The sequence below is a fragment of the Bactrocera latifrons genome, unplaced genomic scaffold, assembly GCF_001853355.1.
Source record: "Bactrocera latifrons isolate USDA-ARS-PBARC rearing strain unplaced genomic scaffold, ASM185335v1 scaffold_347, whole genome shotgun sequence".
In the NCBI taxonomy this organism is placed as follows: Eukaryota; Metazoa; Arthropoda; class Insecta; order Diptera; family Tephritidae; genus Bactrocera; species Bactrocera latifrons.
In genome coordinates, this window is record NW_017536987.1 from 189,407 (window position 1) to 207,779 (window position 18,373).

The 18,373-nt window shown below is 35.0% G+C and overlaps 6 protein-coding genes across 6 annotated transcripts; 5 read left to right on the forward strand and 1 right to left on the reverse strand.

Annotated features, from left to right (window-relative positions):
• Positions 1-466: 466 nt before the first annotated feature.
• LOC108971509 lies at positions 467-15,479 on the forward strand. Its single transcript, XM_018937624.1, has 11 exons — positions 467-590; positions 645-815; positions 880-1,708; positions 2,832-3,566; positions 5,559-6,518; positions 8,406-9,374; positions 12,290-12,359; positions 13,973-14,007; positions 14,098-14,735; positions 14,811-14,873; positions 14,948-15,479. The coding sequence occupies exons 1-11, from the start codon at positions 519-521 to the stop codon at positions 15,308-15,310; spliced, it is 4,905 nt and encodes a 1,634-aa protein (XP_018793169.1). The 5' UTR covers positions 467-518; the 3' UTR covers positions 15,311-15,479.
• On the forward strand, positions 2,490-3,894 carry LOC108971524 (peritrophin-44). The gene is made up of 2 exons (XM_018937651.1): positions 2,490-2,604; positions 2,832-3,894. The coding sequence occupies exons 1-2, from the start codon at positions 2,598-2,600 to the stop codon at positions 3,836-3,838; spliced, it is 1,014 nt and encodes a 337-aa protein (XP_018793196.1). The 5' UTR covers positions 2,490-2,597; the 3' UTR covers positions 3,839-3,894.
• On the forward strand, positions 5,354-6,653 carry LOC108971520 (peritrophin-44-like). Its single transcript, XM_018937648.1, has 2 exons — positions 5,354-5,464; positions 5,559-6,653. The coding sequence occupies exons 1-2, from the start codon at positions 5,455-5,457 to the stop codon at positions 6,602-6,604; spliced, it is 1,056 nt and encodes a 351-aa protein (XP_018793193.1). The 5' UTR covers positions 5,354-5,454; the 3' UTR covers positions 6,605-6,653.
• LOC108971518 (peritrophin-48) lies at positions 8,218-9,518 on the forward strand. The gene is made up of 2 exons (XM_018937646.1): positions 8,218-8,334; positions 8,406-9,518. The coding sequence occupies exons 1-2, from the start codon at positions 8,310-8,312 to the stop codon at positions 9,458-9,460; spliced, it is 1,080 nt and encodes a 359-aa protein (XP_018793191.1). The 5' UTR covers positions 8,218-8,309; the 3' UTR covers positions 9,461-9,518.
• On the reverse strand, positions 10,002-11,451 carry LOC108971522 (peritrophin-44). The gene is made up of 2 exons (XM_018937650.1): positions 11,362-11,451; positions 10,002-11,293 (listed from the first exon to the last, which is right to left on the reverse strand). The coding sequence occupies exons 1-2, from the start codon at positions 11,363-11,365 to the stop codon at positions 10,281-10,283; spliced, it is 1,017 nt and encodes a 338-aa protein (XP_018793195.1). The 5' UTR covers positions 11,366-11,451; the 3' UTR covers positions 10,002-10,280.
• An 874-nt stretch (positions 15,480-16,353) lies between the features above and the next one.
• On the forward strand, positions 16,354-17,768 carry LOC108971521 (peritrophin-48-like). Its single transcript, XM_018937649.1, has 3 exons — positions 16,354-16,403; positions 16,597-17,147; positions 17,217-17,768. Exons 1-3 carry the CDS (start codon positions 16,397-16,399, stop codon positions 17,676-17,678), a joined length of 1,020 nt encoding a protein of 339 aa, XP_018793194.1. The 5' UTR covers positions 16,354-16,396; the 3' UTR covers positions 17,679-17,768.
• Positions 17,769-18,373: the final 605 nt, after the last annotated feature.

Genomic DNA, 18,373 nt, shown 5'->3' on the forward strand with positions numbered 1-18,373 from the left:
GGGGAGGAGAATTTCGTCGTGTTCATCTTCGGGTCTCTTCATATACACAACTTCCCTAAGCCTCAAAGCGTACTTCGCAGCAGTACACCAGCCAGCAATGTAAACGTGTGCAATATTTAAAATTCTTGTCCTTAATTTCTTTCGACCTTTGTAAGCAGCAATTGATATTAACAATTCGGCAAGGTTGACTTTTCTGTAGTAGCGTATTTGATATTATTTTTGTGTTTTTTTTTTTATCAGTTTATTGGTAACATAATATTTTCAGATTCTTTTCTGGAATACTCGTATATACTAGAAAATGTAAATATGTCTGTCATACAATTAATAAAACATTGAACACGAACTTCTATGTAAAGCTAATTGATAGCACTTGTGCGACAAGCCACGCCTTAAATAAAAGTTGAGTGGCCATCAAACGATTTCGAATTCTATAAAAAATCATTCATTTGTGCAAAACCGGCAAATAGTGGTTATACAACACACTGAACTGTTGAAGGTTTCAATTGTCAAAATTAAAAATGTGGTGCCTTGTGGCATTTATCGCATACCTATGTGGATTAAGCGCCGGCATAGAAGATTTGTCCGAAATGGTAAACAAATAAAATATAAAAAATTAATCCTAATATGTGTTATTTTTTCCATAGCTTTGTAGTGATGTCTCTAATGGCGCAATTGTGCCGAATCCACGCGATTGTAATTCATATTTCATTTGTGGAAATGTACCAATGATAAGCTATTGTGATCAAGGTCTCCATTTTGATGCAGATAACAAAGTTTGTAATTGGCCAGAAAGCGCAAATTGCCAATTTAAAAAGGTGAAACTAATGAACATCATTACTCATGACAGTAAATCTAAGTTCATATCTCATACCTTTTCAGATTAATATTTCAACGAATAAACATACGGAGAGTCAAACCACTACATCTGACTATACAATTTCAAAGGAATTGAATTTATTGAAAACAGAACTTGATTCGGATGTCACTGGATCAGACTATATGACGCCAAACGAGTTGAATTTATTAAAAACAGAGTTGGAGCCGGATGAAAGCATCAATCTATATGCTTTTGATGTGAATACGCGAATGCCAGTAGATCCCATGATAAATTATGACCCTCTAAATGTGGCATGCAACCACTATGGAACTTATTTTTTACCACATCCTAACGACTGCAGCTCGTATTATATATGTGCATTCGGTCATATGATGCAACACAAATGCGGACGTGGCGCTGGATGGAACTATAAACGTCAAGTTTGCGAAGTTCGCCCCTTGACCGATTGCTATGCTGGAGGTGCTTACCAAACGAGCTCTGCGCAGTTAAATACGGAAGTCGAGCTTTCTACATTATTTTCCAGTGAACAGTTATTTAGCAATACTCCAATAAGTGAAGTGTGCAAGGCATGCTTTGGTCTCACAAGTCAACCACCTGGTCCAAGTGTATCGTCAAATGTCGAGGCAACACGATTCATACTCGCTGAACCCCAACGGCTACCTACATCACCCACATTAGGTGCAGTAGATATTCCTGAACKCAATGTACCTAATTGTCCCAAAAACAGTCAAATATATTTACCACACGCCACAGATTGCGGCAAATATTATATATGCATTATCGGTATGCCAGTTTTGACCTCTTGCCCAGAGGGTTTATATTGGAATCAAACGGCAGAGCTTTGTGATTTAACATCGAATGTAGTGTGTCCCTAGAAGAAAATTCAATGAATAAACATGTTTATGCCAACTTTAACATTTACTTTTCTTCACCCTTTTATGATCGATTCTCGAGACCTTTTATGACCATTGTTTCTCTTGAGTAGATATTGGCAGAGTTGTGGCAATTAATATCATACAGAAAAATCCGGCAACAAATGTAATTAATGTAAATTATAATTACAACTACCGTCCTCATTACTTGCAATAGGATAAAACTGAACCTGGCTGCTGGAACCATAACCATATTCATATTCATATTCTTTCGTACTGCCTAAGATGTTAAACAACCTAATGGAAAAAGCAATGTGGTTCACAAAGACGACCACTTTATTAATACTTATTGCATCAAAAAAGGTTTAAATATATTATAAAATTCTACATAATAATAAGGGAAATAGCTTGGATATACATTCTAGAGTTTAAGGAAGTCGCATAAAGACAGAGACTTACTATTTTAATAAAACAATCGAAATAAATTCTAGTATGTATGTATGCTGCGTATTATGTGCAGGTAGAAATGTTCATCCACATGAACGCGCATTAATATCGCAATACAATTATGTCGGTCTTATCTCGTTTTTGCTAACACGCTTAAGAGGTATTTCTATGTAAGTATCTTTTTCGGATGGAGGAAAAATACAACTGCAGGAAATGAGACTTACATATATACTACTTATCGATAAGAAACATGTCTAAATTAAATAATACACATACACTGGAGTCACTGTGGCGGAAGTGGCACCTATAAATTCGCCTACACAAGTTGAAGAATACACAGAAGTAGTTGTGGCGGTAGTTCCTGCAAGACATCAGGCGGCTTACAACATCTTAAGAAGTTGAAAGGACTCAGCACAATTAACAAAGAAAGGAATATAAAAATGAAGGGTAATATATACATACATAAATATATGGTTGAAGACTTTGGTTATTGGTGAACTAACGACCGCTTAAGAGTCAAGTCGCTTATAGCCAAAGGCTAATAATTAGTTAATAAACAAATTTTACAATTATTGTAGTTGTAGTTTGTTTAGAAACACTTATATATCTACCAAAATTTGAAAATTTTATTTCCAAAGGTAAACTGAGTACAATTATATCTCTTATTCCTAAAGGTTTACTAGCCACCATAAATATGGCAAAAATGCTGCTAACTCTTTTCGGTCTATTGATCTTGCATCAGGATGTAGTTGAAGCCACTTACACAATGAATGAAACGTGTGCCTACTATACTGGTTATATTGCCAATCCAACTAACTGCCAAGGTTGGGGCGCTTGCGAAGATGGAGTACTGAAAGCTACAGGAAATTGTAGCGATGGCTTTTTATACGATTCGAAAAAAGGCATTTGTAATTACGCAAGTAAAGTACAATGCGGTACTTCCGCACAGAATATTTGTGAGCATTCGGACGATAATACTTTAGTCGCTCAACCAAGCGATTGTACGCAATACTGCTATTGCAAAAACAAAACCATAATGGGATGTACGGAATGTCCTAACAACCAGCTTTTCAATCCGACTTTAGGCACATGYGTTAACACATATACTTGCCCAGCGGATTCCATTTGTCGTTTAATTCCAAATAACGAGTTTGCTGGAGCCGAAACGTGTGGCAATTACTTAAGATGTCTAGATGGTTCGGGTACTGAAGGTACATGTAAAAACGGCTTTTTTAATGCCTTAACTGGAAAATGTCAAAGCACTAATCCGTGCTCTACTGTTAGTACAAATACACTTCCACCTGATACAAGCATATGCTCGGGATATAGAGAAACATCTGCACCCCAGTATTTCGCGGATGATTCAACATGTTATGGCTACTATACTTGTGATAGTACAACCGGAACGGGTATATGGAGATCATGTCCATACACGCTTAATTTCGATGGTACATCCAGCACGTGCGTCCAGGCTAACCAAGTTAAATGTTTGAAAAATCGTTGTGCAAACATCAATCTCAGTTTTGTCACTGACCCTTCATCAAGTTGCCAAAAATATTATTATTGTAGTGGTGGCCAACAAAGTACTACATCCACGAGTTGTCCAACAAACGCTCCATATTTTGATGAAGTTCTCCAGGCTTGTGTTCCAACGGTTCCCTCGTATCCGATTTGTACTTGAAATATTATATACCATTTATATCAAATAATAAATAAAGGCATGATTCAATTCTATTAGTCGGTTTGTTTTGCAAATGTGTATTAGTGGAGAGGTAGATCTTAAAGGCAACTACATTTGCTACAAAAATAAGGACATTTCTCGTTGAGACATCCTTTAGCAGTAGCAATACTTATGGGGGACATCAACAATATTTACAATTATCAACGCTAGGGCTAATATTTCCTTTGCTCATAACATCACTTGTTCGTAAAAAAATGTTATATTTATATTTATTTTACGATAATTATAAATTTATCTAATATTTYCACTATTTTCTAAATTCATATTAATATGTGAATGCCGCTATCGCTCATACAGTGTCAAAAGCTTTGATATAAATCTTAATCGTCTTAAAAAATGCTGGTTTCAGATTCATAGTCTCTTAAATAAACATTTTCCGCATACACAATCAACTCACTCTAATGTATATGGTTTCTTCCACAGATGGATATTGCATGCAAGATCGTAAAAAAGTAATAAGTTTCTTAATAAATCTTAGGTGGAAAAATTATGACTAAAACTAATAGTACAGTGAATTCTCTATCAAACGGACGCTGTTTAAAGAGGACGTCTCCTGCGGCCATTATGCACGGGCTGGTTTCAGCATTTTTGATGTTTGCTAAAGAMAATCTATTAAGCGAACAACTTCACTTAATAGGACAAGAAGGCTGGTGCAGCCTATGTTAGTTTATTAGAGATTTCACTGTTTATGCTTTCCATAGCACTAATGCTTCCTAATAAAAAAATTTTTATACACGAAATATTATTTAGTTGGGCCGTTTTGAAGCTATAGGTTATAGTGATCTGATCTGAACAATTTGTTCGGAAATTCGTGCATTGGCTTGGATAATAATCCCTTGTCAAATAAAAAAGTTTCGATATAAGAACTTTATTCCGATTGAATAGTTTTTGTGATATCTACAGTCATCCGATCTAAACAATTTCTTCGGAGATTGTACTGGTCTGGGCAATTAGCCATACCACATTTCGTGAAGAAACGTTGTTAAATAAAAACGAAAATGCCGAAATTTCAAACTAGAAATAACAGCATTAGCGCCTAAGTGTAAATTAATACTCGTGAACTGAACCGCTACTCTCTCAGAGTGCATATTGTGAAAATCTCCACAAAAAAATTACTTACAAAATGACTCACAATAATGATAAACAAACGTTTGTCGAACTTATCTACAAAACGAAATGTGATACAAAATACCGAACTTGCCTCTTTTCATTTCCGTTGTCATGTATTTTGTTGTGAAGATTTCGTATTTTAATTCTTAAAAATGCTATTACAAATTCATACCATCTGGTGTGTTTTCGTTCCTTTATTGAAGATGTTCAATTTTATCGAGGAAATATTTTATTGTCTCAATTATTGATACGATTATCAACACTTTTGGCTGCCTACCGAAAAGTACCGCAGAATCGTATAATATAAACGTAACATTAAAAAATTGTTCAGTTGATCAACTAAAATATCTGGGAACACCCATCACAGCGGTAGCGGTATTATAAGTTGTAGAACGAAGAATTCAAATAACATTGCTGATTGCCAAATTTTGCGAGCCCATATAACAATGTTCAAATGTTAGTAAAGAAACAAAGCTGCCTTAAATGTTCTCTAGTGGCACGCTAGGATACAATTTAAGATATTCTAAATATAATGGTATTTTATTTACAGCACCGCTTGCTATTTTGCTCTGCTTCATTTTCTCATCGATCTACGCTGAACAAAGCGAACCAACCGTTGAGGAGATCTGCAAGCAAGTTGCCCCGGGTACCACTATTTTATACCCTAACATATGTGATAAATGGGTTCGCTGTCCGTCGTCGTTTGGTGCTGAAGATTACGAAGAAGGTTCATGTGTTTTCGGCTTATATTTCAATAAGGACACTGGTCGTTGTGAAAGCATTGAAGATGTTGTCTGTCCTTATGCATCTGCTGAAWCCAGCAATCGTTGCGCTACCAAAGAGGATGGTACCTTCTTGGAGGATCCAGATAACTGCAGTGGTTACGTTTTTTGCAACAATGGAAAAGAAATGCAATCCACTTGTCCTTATGGTTTAATATTCAATCCAGAACAGTCAGCCTGTGTATATTCAAAGGATTACAATTGTGTAGTAAAAGAAGTTGTAGCCAACGTCAATCCCATTTGTAAAGCTGTACCAAAAGGCATCTTACTTGCGAATACCAATGACTGTACTAAATATTACAAATGTGACGAAGAAGATCAACTGGACTCTTTAGAGTGTACCGAAGGCGAAGCATACAACTATTCTACCCTGAAGTGTGTACCCCGAAACGAAGTGGTCTGCCACCCTTTAGCGCCAGAACTTGAACCAGAGCTTGATGTTTGCGGCAGCGACAATAATACCTTAGTTGGCTACATTGCCGATAAAGAATCTTGCAGTGCATATTATATATGTGTCCAGAGAGAAGATGGAAAACCTGACCGCCAGCCTATACATCTTAAATGTCAAACAGGCTACTTCTTTGATAGCAATACATGGTCCTGTCGCAATCGTGTGAATGTTAAGTGCTACTTGGACCGTTGTGAAGGAATGGGTAACAAATACGTCAATGTTATCGACGATTGTGCGTCCTATGCACATTGTAAAAATGGCGTTACAGTGAATAATGGTAAATGCAAAACCGGATTTTTTTTCGATGAACGCTCACAGGTTTGCACTCAAGAAACTATTACTTATGCAGCCTGTATGCCATAAGTCCAGTAAAAGTAATACAGTGCCAATAAACTTTATACAGAAAACTTGATTATTTTGTTTATTTTTAAACCTTTTGGAAAGTAAGTAGATATAATAGATATTATAGATATCATAGATTTGAATAACCCAATATTATGTTGGAGTAAATTACTAAACACTGAAATAAATAGCTGTTATAATGGCGATGGTCTTAATTGAAAGCAGCTGATGCTCTTGAAAATCAGCTGAAGTACTTGAGGAAAGTRAGCAACAACAGACAGTTAACATAAATTTATCTTATTGTATGAGATATCGAATTTAAAATTAACAATTCAGACATATGTTGGGTGCTTTTAGCGAACATTACTTAAATTTATTTTTCTTCCTTCTGTTCACTCCGTGCAATGTTTGATAGACGTAAAAAAAACCAATTAGGCATTAGCTTCTTTCTCCCCCATTGTCCAGCCTTTGCAAAACTGAGGTTGAAACATCTAGATAGTCTTACCTTCGACCTTCTAGAAGACATCAAATTTGTGACAGGCTCAAAGCACTTAGTCGATTTGTAATTTTATATTATTTTCTTTAAGTACCACAACGGACCGACATTCTAAGCAGTTCAATTAAGATTTCTCTCACGATCGACCTCTTATCCTAACCTCACCAAAAGCCAGCCGCCAATCTTTAAAGGAAATCTTATAGCTCACAAGCCACCAACATAAACTTCTTATTATGTCGATGCAATTGCATAAAAAATTCATACTCAGACCACAAATACATTAATTTTTGATGTAGCTTCATAAATTTGACTAATGGGAAGTTATGAGAACAAAACCTAATATGCGTCTTTCCCAAAATATCATAATCTTATTTTGAAAATCAAATCTTTATGCACCAAATGAAATGATTTCCGTCCCTTAAGCTGCTAATAAATTTGTAATAATAAAAATAATAATATTTTCTTTGGATTCTTAAACTGTCTCCTCAAAATTTTATCTTAAATTTATCTACGGCTACCGATTTTACATTCCAATTTAATCAATAAAATAGCTAAGTACTTACACAAGCGTTGGTCAAAATGACGGCATTAAGGCTCTAATAAGCTAATGACATATTTGGAAAGCCTACCTAAATTTTTASTTATGCACATACCATATACTTGTATAAAAAAACAAAAACATACACAAAATGAACTGAAGTCACAAAACACTTCTGAAATATTTGAGAGATTGAAATTTCAATTGTAGCATATTCGATTTTTTGTCCTGAAATACTGTTGGTGCTGATATTAGATCATATGATAATATGCTATGTTCGTAATTTTACAAAATTTATGATAATTTAACTAAATTACAAATGTTCATTGACTGTAAAGATTGTAAGGCCTTCATCACATATTCACCAGAGAAGTACATGTACTTAGCAAAAAGGTATCTTATCAAGATATTTCGATTGCTTCTCTCGTTTAATCACTTTTCGACGATTGCTTTTGTTTCTCTCATTATCTAAGATCAAAAATATGGAAAGAGCGTAATAGTAATGACAATCATAGATCTTTAGCAATGATAAAATGCAAATGTAAATTGTTGGATATAAAAGAGACGCTGCAAATCGAAATTATCGCCAGTGAAGTTTCTGTTATGCAAATCAATTGTCTAACAAAATCGCACTTGAAATAACAAATAACTCAAAATCTCCAGAGAATACAATTTTGCTAGACAACTGACAGATGTTCCTTCCAAAGATGTGCATGAGTAAGTAATGCAATATATGATCTAATCTGAATAGTAATTATATCGTTACATTTAATATAATTTTACTTCAGAAACAACTTTTACCTTATTGGCCGCGGTTGCCATTACTGCAGTGAAATCTGAAATGGAAGCGTTAACGGTTGAGGACATTTGTAAACAGATGCCACCAAACATCTTTATTTTGCGTCCAAATTCTTGCGACAATTGGGTTCAGTGTCCATCCACACTTAGTGGTCAAGACTATGATGAAGGTTACTGTGCGTTTGGCTTATATTTTAACAAAGATCTGAGTCGTTGTGAAGCGTCAGAAGACGTAATATGTCCCTTCGAGAATACCGGAAACAATGATGTTAACCAGTGTGCTTCAATGAAAGATGGCACTTTCTTGGCAGATCCCAAAAATTGCAACAGTTACATCTACTGTATGGATGGTCAGGAAGCCTATTCAAATTGTCCCAAAGATTTAGTATTCCATCCCAAAAAAGGTTCTTGTGTGTATTCAAATGAATATCAATGCCCTAAACAAGTTGAAAACTTAACTGCAAGCCCAATTTGTAATTCGATACCTGGTGAAACAGTATTCGCCGACATCACCGATTGTACAAAATATCAGCAATGTGCGCAAGACGGCAAACTAAGTTCTTTGCAGTGTGCAGAAGGTCAAGCATTTAATTATACGACATTGAAGTGCGTAGCTCGCAAGGAGGCAGTTTGCCATCCTTTAGCACCTGAACTCGAAACTGAAATCGAAATTTGCGGCACGGAGGGCCTTGTACGAGAGGGCTATATTGCCGACGATCAATCATGTAGCGCATATTATATATGTGCCAAGCAGAAGGATGGAAAACCTGATCGCAAACCTATGCATTTAAAGTGTCAAGAAGGATACTTTTTTGATAGCGCAACTTGGTCATGTCGTGACCGTCTGAATGTCAAATGCGCTTTAGACCGTTGCGAGGGAATGGATAACAAATATGTCAATGTGGCTGGGGACTGTAGCGCATATGCTCGCTGTAAAAATGGCGTAACCATCGCCAGTGGTAAATGTGACACAAACTATTTCTTCGATGAACGTACCCAAGGATGCACACCACATAACATCAGCTATATAGCTTGTTCGGCCTAAAATTATCAATCAGCTTAAATTATAAATAACAACTACAACTCATTATGTTTTTGTATAAGCAAATATACCAACAAATGGTTATAAAAGATTATATCTTTCTTTTTTTTGTATATTTGCTATATGTAATTTCTTTATTAAGCTCATCATTGATCTAATGACATACAAGGTCTGCCTTTCACTAGTTCTGAAGGTGCTAACTGTTGAAATTCTCGAAAGTCTCGTTAGTTTAATTCAACTAAAATTTGTTCGTAGTAAAATAACGTAAAACTTTGTATATATTATAATAATAACTTCGTACACAACAAAATTGCTTCAGTTAATTCCAGTGTTCACATTGCACTTGCATTAGTCAGTCAAGTCGGCYAGAGTTCTATAATTCTTCATTTTATTTATATACCTTTACGTATTCCAAGAACTAATTATCTAATCAATACTTATTCCCAGTTTCTACCATCGCGTTATGATAATAAATTATAACTTAAAAAAGCAACAATAAATAATTAATTTCCTAAAAAAAATATGTTTACTACATTTCAATAAATTCAGTTATCACTTAAAAACGCACTCGTTTTGCTTCGATTTATTATCATTGATGCTTCGCAATCATTTTATCTCTAAATAAGTTGATTAAGTATAGTATAGTTATGACACATAGATTGGAATACATTAATAATAATTCATTAATGTATGTGAGCAGAAGTTAGGCTGCGAGCCAGTCATCAAAAAAGGTTATTCACACGAGAATGTTAGCCATTTATATATAAAAATATTAACTATTATGTTGAAATAAATACTTATATTAAAAAATTACATTTGTGGACTATGAAGTGGCACATGCTGCGAAGCTGATAGTCTCATTTGTACAAGACTGGTTAAGCTCATCGAAGTAGCCACTGTTAGGGCAAGTGCCATTGCCGATGGACACGCCACCTTGACAAATTGTGTATCCATGGCACCCGTCATTTACTACATTAACCAACGCGATTTTATTACTAGCCAAACCAACACAATTATTATAGTTGCATGCGATATTAGTACGTGGTACACATTCACCACCGTTTGATTCATCAAAGAATCTTCCGTTTGGACAAATGCCATGCTGTAACACTATACCAGACTTGCCGTTCACCATTCCCGTACYGCAGTAGTAATAACCATTGCAACTAGACTGATCTGATACAAATATGCCAGTCTGATTGCACAACTCAGAAGCCACTAAATCTGGTAAAGTGGTTGATGTTTCGGTACAGTTCACATTGGATGAATAATCACAGTCAGCCATTAACGCGTTATAGTAATATCCATCTGGACATTCGCGACTTAATACTTGAGCATTCCAGCATAGCTGATAACCCACACAATTGTTTGGATCCTTGATAAACACGCCGTCGGGCAGAATGTTGCAATAACTATCCGGGCTCATTGTTATTGCGCAGGCATAACCTCGAATACAGTCATTCGTTCCAGGATTGAAATTATAACCCGTTTGGCATACGCCGTGTGCTGCTGTGCCATTATTGCAATAATAATAGCCATCGCAAGTATAAGGATCAGCTGCAAAACCGGTTTCATCAGTCAAAGTCGCACATGGATTACTTGAAATGCACTTTATACTGGTCGAATTGACACAAGAATATGTGTTACGATCGTAAAAGTGATCATCTGGACAGGTGCCAGCGTAAGGTACTCCATCAATACATGTTATCCATGCATTACAGGCGCGAGGATCTTTGATACGTGTACCGTTCGAAAGTAATCCACAAATTTCATCCGGATCGAAGCTAGCATTCACGGCGACGGAAAGCAACAACATTAAACATATCTCTTTGTCCACTATTTTTAGAATAAAAACCGAAAAACAGTAAATTATTAATTTGAAAACGTAATTTAGGAACACTTACGCATTCTTTCGACGTTGTTTGTAAATAATAAACACAAAATATTTAAATGTTTTCTTAGGCTATTATCAATGGGAAACCGTCTGTGTGCGATGTTCTTAAATACTGAACGAACTAATTCTTATACACGAGCTTTTGTAATTCTATGAACTCTAATTGCAAGGAATTTTCAAATCAAAGCATTAAATCAAAAAAACTTAAATACTTAGGTAATTATTATAAATAAATATTACTCTATAAAGTTAAGTAGGTTAAACGCCATAAATCACAAGTTTCATAATGGCATTAAGCATTTAACATACAATTATGTCATAATTCCATTTCTGTTTGGTTGAGCTGCTTATGCTAGTGTATATGAACGCTATATCGGCCCTAAAGATTTCTACTAGATCAACTCGAAATAACTTCATTGATAATTGTTTTAACTAATGTATTGCATGTAAATACAATCGTCGTTTCATTAATACTTAACACAGTGGTACAATTCAGCTTGAATTAAAAGGGGATGTTCAACAAGAACAACCGTCTCTTCACGTGTCGAAAAACGTTGTCATCCTAGTTTATTTTTTACGTACGGAAATAAAACGCTGACATTCGGTGCCAAGTCCGGACTAAGCGTGGATGACTCATCAAATCGATGTTTTGAATGCCCGAAAATGCAGTTGTTTCAGTTGATGGGTGAGTGCTCGTATTGTCGTGGTGAAGATTGATGATTAAACTGTCACATATAACATTATATTAACGTTTCTTATAATAAATTTAGAGAAAAATGGGGTGAAAATTAAAAATTTTTTCAATTAATTTTAGTTTTTCAATAAAGACAAGCTGAAAGAGTTTCTCTCGTTTCTTTATTTTACAAGTTATCCCCAAATTGGTGTGGTCAGTTTGTTCCACTGTGTCATTTATTATATTGTTAATTAACTAAATTAAGAACAAAGCTTAGATGATTCGGCTTTTGACTGTGGCTCCCTTATCATATTATTTGATAAAGACTTATCAAGGTAGATAATAACACAAAACCGAGACAAAGAAATTAACAAAGCAGTGAAATGTATTAGTTTCATTGGTCGTCCTTCCTTCTGTATTCAACGCCACCTCTTAGAGTATACCCCTCGGAGCAAACAATTCATTAAGACATTTCATTAGCTACAGATTAATAAAATAACACCAGAATTAGAACTTATTTGTTATTCGCTGAAAAACAACCGGATGCACACATAAGAATAAGAAGTTATCTTTTATTACGCATTTTGCGAATTAGAATGTTAAAAAACATTAATATAATATATAATACAATTTTACATGAAATATATTTCTCAAAAGATTAAAGGTGTGACCCTCCGTCTAGTAAATGCGTGGAGTGTATACTTCTACATTTTGGTAACTTTAGTCATGCTTTTAGAATGCTGCCACCATGGGCTTAATTAGCGTGGATTGTACCAGTTTGACTGAGTAGAAATATCAAAATCATAACAAGCAACAAACTTCGGATATCTTTCGGAAACTGTTTGATAAGAATACGCGATTCTCTGTCCTCACACCTGGCCTCTGTTGAGGCTAACTATATGCTTACGATTTATCTTCGGGGTTTCACTTTTACTTTATGTGTCTACAAATAATTGTGCATGTATACGCATACAAAAAACAAATACATTTCATGCAATTCGAGTATAATTCATGTTAACGCTATGACAAAATGAATGCTCCACTTTACTTATTATTTTATAAATTTAATTGTTCAGGAGATTAATAGATTAAACATTTTCGAGGGTGGGACTACCCACTTTAAAAACCAGGAAGTCTTAATTTCTATGCTTCTATTCATCAATACATTAATTCGTCTAGTGATCCTGTTCATGCTCCCACAACTAACTTGATATTCGTTTGTATATACCGAAACAGAATCACTTATTGTCCTCCATTTCATCATTACTTATATATAATGCACATATTATTGTTGTGTTTACAATTTTACTGAAAATAATTTAAAAAAAAATTGGTAATTGGTGCAATAAATGGTATAGATTGAATTTTACTTCTTAAATTAGCAAATAATATATAATTTTTTATTTAATTATTAAAACTACACGGACGTCAGGGTGAATATATCCAAAAAACATTTGTAGATACATTTGTATATATATATCCACTTATGCCAATATGATTTATAGTATATTTCAGTAAAAATATGTAATTTGATCATAACTACGTACAATGTAATTACATATAGGGGTATTATCATTTAGTCATAGGGCTTAGTAAATACTCTATCATAAGCTAGATAGGCATCTAGTGAACATTTCAAATTATTAATGGAATACCAACACCTTGAATTGGTATTGTGGATTTAACTTTTCCTCCTCTTGAAGTTGACAGCCAGTGACAAATGGGCCTAAGGCTACGCTAATGCCGCGAAGTGAAATTATCAACATTTCCTTTTTGCATAAAAAGTGATCAATTAAATATATCACAAACATGTCTTGTTGAAATGTCAAAAATTATCAGAAACCGAAAATTCAGCGACAACATTATTGAGTATAAATACATGATGCTCCAAATTGGCTTAACACAGTTCAAGAAACACACTCGTGTCTGCCTAATTCAATTAAAATAGTTACTTAATATTAAAACGATATCCGAAAATGCTTAGTAAGTGAAACATATAAAATTTGGTATTTACGTTTTAACCATATTTACACAGGCATTTACAATAAAAGTAATTTCAATTCCTCTTTAAAGCTGGTTCTCCTATTCACTATGCGTTGGGAATTATACTGCTCTGCAGTTCCATGACCAACGCCGCCGTAGATATGGACAACATCTGTTTACTGCTGAAGAATGGTGCCCTGATTGCCAGTGGCGATTCTTGTTCACAGTATTATTCTTGCTCCAATGGAAACGCTACCGCTCAAAGCTGTGCCGCTGGCACCTATTTCGATAAGAATTCACAAAGTTGCGTTGGTGTAGCTCCCTCGTATTGTACCTCATCTTCTTCGTCTCCCTGTAGCGGACATGCCGTAGGATCTTTTGTTGCTAAGCCTGATTCTTGTGAAGACTATTATTACTGCTCAAGCACAGGCGCAGAAGTCGGTAATTGCCCTAACGGTCTATATTTTGACGAGGAGAACCAAACTTGTAACTACCCTTCCGAGGTAAACTGCCAGACAACTAGTACTGAGAATACTGATGCAGACACACCGATCAATTTGTGTTCGTATGTACAAGTAGGAGTTTATTTTGGTAATGCTTTTAATTGTTCAGGATGGTTAAAATGTACTAGCGACACCAAGTTCGAATATGGAATTTGTAAAAATAATTTGCTTTACAATACAGCGAAACAGATGTGCGATTATGCTTCAAACGTTGATTGCTCACAGGTATATTCAATTTGTAGACATCTAACAATTACCACTAGGACTTCATTTTTTATAACATGTTTAAATTAAATACAGGTAACTAACGACCCGGAGTTAGATGTGACAGCAAATGGTGGTGGTGGTGCATGCACAACCAAAGTAAGTAAATATGTAGTTTATTTATATTATGTTGATAAGAACAATTAATATACTTATGTGCATATGTAATTAAGGGAACCAAAAAAAAGGCTGTCGCATGCAATCAATATTACGAATGCGATGGTACAAAATACCAACTGACGAAGTGCGCTGGCAGCTTATACTACGATACAGATACTGAAACTTGTGTAAACCGTGTTGATGCTTATAATGATTGTGATCGTTGCTTAGGAACCACTGGCACATTTGCAAATGCATTCGGTACCGATTGTCATAATTACTTGTACTGTTCAAATGGTGTCGAAAAGGACTCAGAGCCATGCCCAAACAGCGGTTACTTCAATGAAAAGATGGGCGGTTGCGTATCAGTAAGCCCAGATTTTAAATGCTGTGCAAATGCTACCGAAACTGATACCGCTACCACTGTAGCAAAATAAATCGCAAAACTACCTTATATTGAGAAATGCAATCTATTATTAGTAAGGAAGAGCCTTCGATCTTAAAACCTCTAGCATAAATTGAATGGAAAAATACAATCGATATATGTATCTGGATAGAATAAACTAAACAAACAAAATAAAAATAACAATCAAATACACATTGTAATTATTTGTAATATTATTCAGAACTTATAATAAAATTCAGAAATATGCTTAATAACGGATGTTTAATTCAAGTGCCCATTTATATTAAAACAGTTAATTATTTTGTTAGAAAATATTATTGAAACTTTCATTTATGTTTTATGGTACTACCACCGTATTTAAATTGTACGACTACTTAAAACAGCAGTTATAGTTTCTGATATTTGTCATCAACTCGAAGCTGTAACAAACATTTTAAATGGCTGTTTCAGGAATTTAATCTTTGATCTCACTATAAGTAACGTATTAGATATATGGGCTAAAGTTTGGGGTCGTTTTTTGAATTCGGCTTTAAGAAGCTCATAAAAACTCTTACAGTAATCTTTAATAACCGATAGTTGACTTGGTGCTGTCACTTTTCTGGACAATGCGATTCAAATATTTCAAAGTTTATACAAAGTGCATTACTATGGATTTAAATTTGAAGTATTTGCTTAATACAATCATTTTTGTTATTTTTTATTCTTTTATAGGAAGAATAAGCTAAGCATCTATATTGGAAATAAGTCCATCGCTAATGACGTTATTAATTAATTTAATGGCGAATATTTGTTTTAATTAAAAATATGTGAATCACTTGCTTTTTAAGACACTTCAATTTCGTAACCACTGTTTAGAAGATAAACAGAAAGCAGGCAAAACTCGTAATTATTGCTTAGTGTGAGAATTCCTTATCACTTCAGTCGCTTCTTCAATAACCGAGAAGAAAAAATAAATTAATTAAAAATTTTCACTCCGTTATTTGATCTAATCTAGAGCCAGAAGCTAAATATTGAATCACCGCTATCCGTACTATAAAAACGGTCAGCATGTTTCATTACCAGTCAGTGTACTAAAATACTTGAAAATTTTCACACCACCATTGATTGAATACGAAAAATGTTAGGTAAGCAATAATTTATAATGAGGACATACTTACATATGTTAAAAAGATAAATTTAATAGAAAGCAATAAGTGTATATGTTTTTAATTGTACAAGCCTTTAAAGGATATCCACATACATATGTGTATACCATTTGTAAGACCATACTTGATTAAAACAACTAATAATTATTTTAACAATCACCCCTCTTTACAGAGAAACAATTTATAGTGAGTTGGCTCATTTTGGCGTTGGCCAATTCTATATCCGCCGAATACAATGTGAACGGCGTGTGTACAGTGGTCACCGATGGCTTACGGATTGGCAGTATCGACTCTTGTCAGCGCTACTACACATGCAACAATGGCGTAGCTACGCCTTACGATTGTCCCAGCGGCAGTAGTTTCAGCAAAGATGTGCAAGACTGCGTCGCTGAGAGTGAATTTCAATGTACTCTTAACCTGAGTAATCCTTGCACTGGAGCGGATGGAACTTTTGTACGAAAATCTGGTACATGCAATGGCTGGATTTACTGCAAAAACGGCAAAGAGGCCGGAAGTGGAAGTTGCGCTAACAATTTAATTTTCAGCAACGGCGTATGCAAATTTGGCTCATGTTCCACTGTTGCCACGGCTCTTACTTCCAACTTTACAACTATTTGCCAAATTATGAAAAACAACAAATACTTTGGTAGCACAAAACAATGTGGAAAATGGCAAGTGTGTAGAAATAATAAATTGATCACAGGCTTTTGTAAAGATGAATTGGTAAGTAGTGCTTGCACACATGTATGCCATTCAAGTTATAAATAAGCCTTTTTCTTACACTACTCCAAGGCATACGACGTCAAAACAGGTTCATGTGTGCTTGAGGCCGATTATGAGTGTGCCCAAGTTACTGGAATCACCATTCAACCTGATGTAGAATCTTTCGGCACCTGCACCACAGAAGGGAATATAAAAGCTTCTAGTATATGCAGCGACTATTTAAAATGTGAAAACAGTGTGTGGAAGAGTTATTCGTGCAGTACTAATTATTACTACGACATTACAACAAAAACATGTGTACTACGTAGCAATGCTAAAACATACGACTGCGATCGATGCCAATTTTCTAAGAGCCAGTTTGTCAACGCTGTCGACACAACATGTCGCAAATATTTGGTATGCGAAAATGGCGTTAAAAAATCAGTTAACACCTGCGCTGTCGGTTACTACTTTGACGAGACAGCTGAGGCTTGCATACAAGGCACCGGCACAGATAGCGCGGCATCGAATAACGCTTGTTACGTAGCTTGATGCAAAAAAAATGTATATGTATAACATATGTTCTTCAAAAGGGCTTCAACTTTTATTTCTAAAATATTTATAAACATGTGTTCATAAGTACTCTGTGTATTTATTTCATTAGTTTATGCTTTTCAAAGTAATAGTTTTTTATTTTTATAATCACAGAGAAAGTAAGCGAATCGAACCGGCACGAAACCAAGGCAATATTTTCTTTAGTATGTGGCATGATAATAGTTAATGGATAAAATCGGGTCGATACTACCCCAACTCCCATATGTTAAATATAATGATTTTCGTTTGTATGTATACTATATGTGTGTATAAAATTGGTTTGATTCCGATCCTCTGGTTGACATTTTACACCTTAAGCTATTTCCCTGGCTTTGATTACAGCGTGTTGCAAAAGTCCCGAACATAGCCCTTTATTACTTTTTTCTGGTTTCCTAATATCATAGTCACTACAGTTTTGTCCTGTAGGCAAGTAGTTAGAAGTGTTAATGGACGATATAAGCACGATTGTCTAACAGAAAATGTTAATCAACAGTGATAGTAACAGCAATAATGTGACTGCGCAGCTTTAAAAATGTTTAAGCGCTCTCAGCCAAAGAACGTAAAGTATAGACAGAGAACGTTTATCCAGAGAACTTAAAACATAGAGATGTGTATAAGAAAGCTCTGCAGACACTAAACCGCTTCAGTAACTA

Bases quoted from the DNA above. Each gene is read 5' to 3' on its own strand.
- LOC108971521 (XM_018937649.1), top strand. The intron at 17,148-17,216 runs GTAAGTAGTGCT...CACTACTCCAAG, and splicing joins GCTTTTGTAAAGATGAATTG to GCATACGACGTCAAAACAGG.
- LOC108971518 (XM_018937646.1), top strand. From the start codon at position 8,310: ATGTTCCTTCCAAAGATGTGCATGA. The intron at 8,335-8,405 runs GTAAGTAATGCA...ATTTTACTTCAG, and splicing joins CCTTCCAAAGATGTGCATGA to AAACAACTTTTACCTTATTG.